The sequence below is a fragment of the Colobus angolensis genome, unplaced genomic scaffold (genome assembly GCF_000951035.1).
Source record: "Colobus angolensis palliatus isolate OR3802 unplaced genomic scaffold, Cang.pa_1.0 Scaffold372, whole genome shotgun sequence".
Lineage (NCBI taxonomy): Eukaryota > Metazoa > Chordata > Mammalia > Primates > Cercopithecidae > Colobus > Colobus angolensis.
This window is the reverse complement of record NW_012117066.1, coordinates 778,008-784,007: the sequence shown is the minus strand read 5'-3', so window position 1 is coordinate 784,007 and position 6,000 is coordinate 778,008. Positions and strand designations below refer to the sequence as shown.

Below are 6,000 nucleotides of genomic sequence, written 5' to 3'. Positions count from 1 at the left end.
TTCTCCTAAGTTGAACATCCTACTTCTCAAGGATATTGGGGCTAAAGGAATTATACTATCATCTAATTACTCATTTACCTTCTCACACATTATATGCCCAATCATCATATCCAGTACAATACTATCACCAAACATAGGACAACTGCAAACAGGGTGAACATTTTTCTGCAGTAATTTTTTTTAGTGATAGAATGCCAAACTACTATGTATTAAAGTTACTTGCAATAGTGCTGATGCCACCAACTGGAAACATATTTAGATTAATTTGTTTCATTGTATTTTCAGTTCTGGGGGATTGCTTTTTAAAAATTTAATTTTCCTTTATAATTATCTAAAATATTTACTTAGTTCCAAACTCAAATTTGTAAAACAAGTTACATTCAAAGAAGTCTAGCTTTCATCAGTCTTTGCTATTATAGTAACCATTGACTTCATATTTTCTAAATTTGCATCTAAAAATTTCCCTTTTTGTGGCATACAGACCTATCAGTTTTGACAAATTCATACAGTTGTGTATCTCTATTGCAAAGAAGACATGAAATCGTTTCATTGCAGACAAAAAATTCCCGTGCTGCCCAGATTGCACAGATGTGGTCACTCCATCCTCCAGCAGGCACTGATTTGGCCTCTGTCTCTGTAGCTTCTCCTTTTACAGAATATTACATAGATGGACTCACATAACATGTAGTTTTTGGAACCTGGCTTTTTTTTACTTAGCAAAATGCACTGGAAGTTCATCTATATCTTTGTTGCTGAGTTTTTTGTTCCACTGTGTGGATACACCATGGTTTGTCTGTTCACCTGTTGATGGACATTTGGGTTGTTTACAGTAGGTGTTTTTGGAATTTGTCTCCTTCAACTTGGCTCTATGTAGACTCTCCAAATCAGATGACAAAAGGAAACTGCGATCTATTATTGCATCCTCAAGCCTTGGTCAACATCAAAATAATTAAATTCCACTTCCCAGAAGTTGACAGAATACCTTTTCAGCCTACCTTCTTCGTTCCCATCTGTCTCTGAGATGTGGTTTGCTACACAGCCAAATGGCTGTTATCACTGGAGCAGACGGACACTTTTTGGAAATGGAATTCTCAACTTTTATTCATATATTTTATAAGCAAAATTCCCTTTTATCACCCTTGAATCACTGTAAGAAAGGCTCTGGCCCCCCTACTCTGGGCTCACTACAGCCTCTGCTTGAAGATCTTCAGTGATGAGAAGCAGAATGACCCTTCCCCCACTTCCCACCCTGACCCACAAAACTATGCCAATGGTCACCTGGGATGGGGCCATCAGGAGGTTTTCTGGTCACCTGGAATGATGGTTTTCTGTTTTAGGAAGCTTCTTGAAAATGTACTCTTCAACTTGAAAAAAATGAATCTTATCACTATATCCATCCTTTCCCCTTTCATTTCTTAATGACTTATTTCTGTATTTATCAATCTCTCTCTTTCTTCACTTACACACTATTTCCCTCCTTACAAAAAGGATTTCAAATGATTTGAGAAAGACTTAGAGGGTCACAAGATTTTTAAAAAGTGAGAAAACTAGGACTAAAGGAAGATAAAAGTAGGAAAAAGAAAGTGAAGCCACGGGAATATTAGAACATAAAATCTACTTTGCAGGATCCGGTATACTCTCTCTTTGAGGTGAGGCATAATTGTGGCTTTGAGGTTCCTTGTAGCCAGTTCAAACAGAAAACAGAATCAGTCCCACAATCCATAATCCAAAATGTCTATAGGATTTTTAAAAACTGTATATACACACACATACACACACACACACACACACACACACACACACACTCTGTGTATAATGTAGTAATTTAAAAAAAATTTTTTTTTAGAGACGGGTTCTTGCTAGTTGCCCCGGCTGGTTTCAAACTCCTAGCCTCAAATGATCTTCCCACCTTGGCCTCCCAAAGTGTTGGGATTACAGGCGTGAACCACCACACCTGGCATCAGATGTAGTACTTTTAACACCACCCTTGAATCCTCAATCCTCTATGGCAGCGTTGCTCAAAATGCAGTCCAAAGACAACTCCATCCAACACACCTTAGGAACTTGCTAAAAATGCCAGTCCTCGGCCAGGGTTGGCCCAGAGTTGCTCTTGTCAAACAAGATCCCCAGATCTCACACCGAAGTGCAAGAGTCACTGTTTCTACAATTTAGAAACCAAGATCATCTAGGTCTCAGGCCTCACCCACCAAGGGGAGTACCTCCACCAAGGGTGGCTCACAGGGTACCCCAGCAGCCATCACCTAAGGTAGATTGCTGTAGGGAATCTCCTTCAGGGCTGAACCCAGTGCCTGGCCCAGAGGGGTCTATAGGAATTCAGATGGGGGACAGTGTGCCAATGCAACCTCCATCAAGAGCACCATGACTTACCATGCTCCATTCGGTGCTAAACCATTTGGCTCCGCAAGGCTTGAGGTGGCAGGATTGCTGGCTGGGGGGTTTTTCCAGGAAAGAACATTCAGAGGGGTCCAACACTTCAAAGGTGTCTGCATTCTTTCTAACACAAATCACCTCCCTCTGTTGTGTCCCACTCCCACACTCGATGGAACACTGCAGAAAGAAGCAGAGAAAGATGAGTGTCACACGATGGAAAGGGGGCGGCAGCTACTGTCCATCAAGGGATGCTTATGATGGGCACTGTCAATTCTACCACCAACTCTGGGAGGAAGAACCCATGAGATCTTGGAAATGTTTCTGGAGGAGAAGTGGCATATGGATTGCAATTTCCTAACAGTTCTGTCTCCAAATGCAGACTAGGTGCCCTCATTGTCATACCTGGAGGACGCTGCTCACTAAGATCTTATTGTCTTCTGTGCTGAGAGGGCAACAATTTACCATAAACTCTCCTGCAGGAACACACCAGCCAGGTCATTTGGTTGTTTCTGTCCCGTAGAATCTGACACTTCTCACAGGAGGTAAGACAATGAACTGACATTCTTATCTGTTATTTTCTTAGGAGGTGGATACTGTGACTGAGTGAACTCCTAGACTCTGCACACCTGTGAACACCCAAAGCTGAGAAGAAGACCTAAGGTTTGGGAAAATGTACCCTATGGTCAACCCTCCCGTTCCAACAGGGCAGCCAGCGGGAACTGTAACAGAGCCCAATCTTGTTTCCTAATGTGGTGCTGAAATCTGCAACATGGAGTAGTGACCCCACAAAGAAGCCAGGCAATTCCATATGTTGGTGCATTTCATTAGTTTATGGAAATAAAATGCATGTAACTGTTGGCTCATAAATTATCCCATTTAGTATCGATTACTTTGCAAAATGGTTTTTTTTTTGCTCATGTTTGGTTTACTCAATACTTTTGTTTTTTGAGACAAGGTCTCACTCTGTCACCCAGGCTGGAGTGCACTGGTGTGATCATGGCTTACTGCAGCCTCAACTTCCTGAGCTCAAGTGGTCCTCTCACCCCAACCTCCAGAGTAGCTGGGACCACAGGTATGCACCATCTTGCCTGGCTTTTTTTTTTTTTTTGGAGACAGGATCTCACTTTGTCACCAAGGCTGGAGTGCAGTGGAGTGATCTTGGCTCACTGCAACCTCCAACCTCCACTCCCCAGACTCAAGTGATCGTCCCACCTCAGCCTCCAGAGTAGCTGGGAATACAGGCACATGTCACCACGCCTGGCTAATTTTTGTATTTTTTGTAGAGATGGGGTTTTTCCATGTTGCCCAGGCTGGTCTTGAACTCCTGAACCCAAATGATCTGCCTGCCTTGGTCTCTCAAAGTGCTGGGATTACAGGCATGAGCCACCACACCAGGCCTTGCCTGACTAACTAAAAAAAAATTTTTTTAGAGACAGGGGCTGGGCACGGTAGCTCACTCCTATAATCCTAGCACTTTGGGAGGCCAAGGTGGTTGAATTACCTGGGGTCAGGAGGCAGAGGCAAGATAATTGCTGGAACCTGGGAGGCAGAGGTTGCAGTGAGCCAAGGTTGTGCCACTGCACTCTAGCATGGGTGACAGAGCAAGACTCCGTCTCAAAAAAAAAAAAAAAAAATATATTGCTTTTAGAGATGGGGTCTCATTATGTTGCCCAGGCTGGTTCTTGAACTCCTGGCCTCAACCAATCCTCCTGCCTTGGCCTCCCATCGTTCTGGGATTACAGGCGTGAGCCACTGTACCCAGCCTCTTCATACTTTTTGATTTAAAGTTGTAAAGCTGTGGTCTGTGTGCTTTTATAGACTTTAAAGAATCTACTACCTTTATAAGAAGCCTGCAACAATGTCTGCAGTTCAAACTCTAAATATTAGCTTTGCTGTCCATAGGCAGCCACACAATCAAATAAAAATAAGGAGAAAGAAAAACCCCTATCTATGGAAAAAAAAATCATAAAACCCTCAAACCAAACAAATGATGAATTAGTCACACAGGGCATGAATTAGCAGAGGCCATCAGTTTCTGCTTTGTCTATGCCTTCTTTTTTGCCATCTTCATAGCATTCAAAAAACTATAAGTTTTTTTATTTAAAAAATATATTTTTTGAGATGGAATCTTGCTCTGTCACCCAGGCTAGAGTGCAGTGGTGCGATCTTGGCTCACTGCAACCTCTGCCTCCCAGGTTCAAGCCTCAGCCTCCTAAGTAGTTGGGGCTACAGGTGCGAGCCCCTATACCTGGCTAATTTTTGTATTTTTAGTAGAGACAGGGTTGTGTCATATTGGCCAGGGTGGTCTTGAACTCCTGACCTCCAGTGATCTGCCTGCCTTGGCTTCCCAAAGGGCTGGGATTACAGGTGTGAGCCGCCGTAACCAGCCAAAAACAAACAAACAAAAAAAACTGTAAGATTTCCTACTCTTCCTACTCTCCTATTTTCCTCCATGTTAGTTTATGATTTGGAGTGTATTTGTGTCTTGGCCTTTTCTTTTTCTATACATGTCCTTTTCCTTTTCTATTCATGTCTTGTCCTTTTCTCAAGTGCTGCAGGCATTGGAAGAACTGAAGGCAGGAGAAGAGCCACAAACTGCAGCAGGCAAAGGTCTGGCCTCTCCCGCAGGAGGAATGAGGATGGGGCAGGGACGGGCGGCAGGGGTGGAACACTAGGCCGAAGACAGGAGACATAGAAACTAGAGTCCAGACAGTGTCGCTAAATAGTTCTGCGTCTTTGGCCAAGACATTGCCCTTTCCCAGGTGGCTGTGGTCTTATCTGAAAAGCGAAAGTGAGGGGTTTGGAAACATGATCTGAAAGACCCCTCAATGCTATGAGATCCTACATCTGTACTAAGTGTGTGGCAGAACAGAAGACTGCACACTTTGATCAAAACCTGTCGTTATCTTCTGCTATTTTTGGCAAGTCCTTGAAGAGATTGTGTACTTAAGGGAGAATGAGCACGTCTCAGTCTTCTCTTACTGTAAATGCTCAGAAATGGCAGAATATGTGTATCTGGAAAGTGAATAAATGTGTTTATGTGTATCTGTATCTGTGTATGTGTGTGTACTCGCGTATGAGACAGCATTTGAAGACAAGAAAGGGCAATCAGCCTTGGTGGACCAGAAATTATGGGGAATCTTTGAACACTGAAAGACAGATGAGATCAAACTGAAGAAGGAAACTATAGTCCAAATGTACACAGAGGAGGTAGAGTTCTAGCAAAGATCATGTGCTTCATTCTATATTGGTGGTAGATGGAGATCAGGATGGAGGTCTCAGGACAATGAGTGATCAGCTGAGTTACTGGCCAAGAGCAGCTGGGGTGGCCTGACTGTGCCAAGGATGAGGAAGCAGTGAGTTATCTGCCAGAAGCATTTGTGTCAAAGTGCAAAATGAAGTCATTTTCAGGTATTCAATGGCTCAAAAACCTTACCGCTTACAAATCCTATTTGAAAGACTTTCTGGGTTATAGTCTTTAGCAAAATAAAAAGAACCAGGAAGAAGACACAGGATATAAAAGAAGGAGCTGGCAAAGACACCAATAAAAGCTGTTATTACTAATGGATACCAGGTGTCTTTTTGGGACGATAACCATGTGTTGGAATT

General features: G+C 43.0%; 1 protein-coding gene across 2 annotated transcripts in view; it reads right to left on the bottom strand.

The window, feature by feature from the left end:
- Positions 1 to 6,000, bottom strand: part of THSD4 (thrombospondin, type I, domain containing 4) — a 704,860-nt gene that overhangs the window by 14,617 nt on the left and 684,243 nt on the right. For both annotated transcript variants that reach the window (XM_011953812.1, XM_011953813.1), the window contains one exon: positions 2,389 to 2,568. In XM_011953812.1, the coding sequence (XP_011809202.1) occupies positions 2,389 to 2,568 (180 nt within the window). The remainder of the gene's footprint in view (positions 1 to 2,388; positions 2,569 to 6,000) is intronic.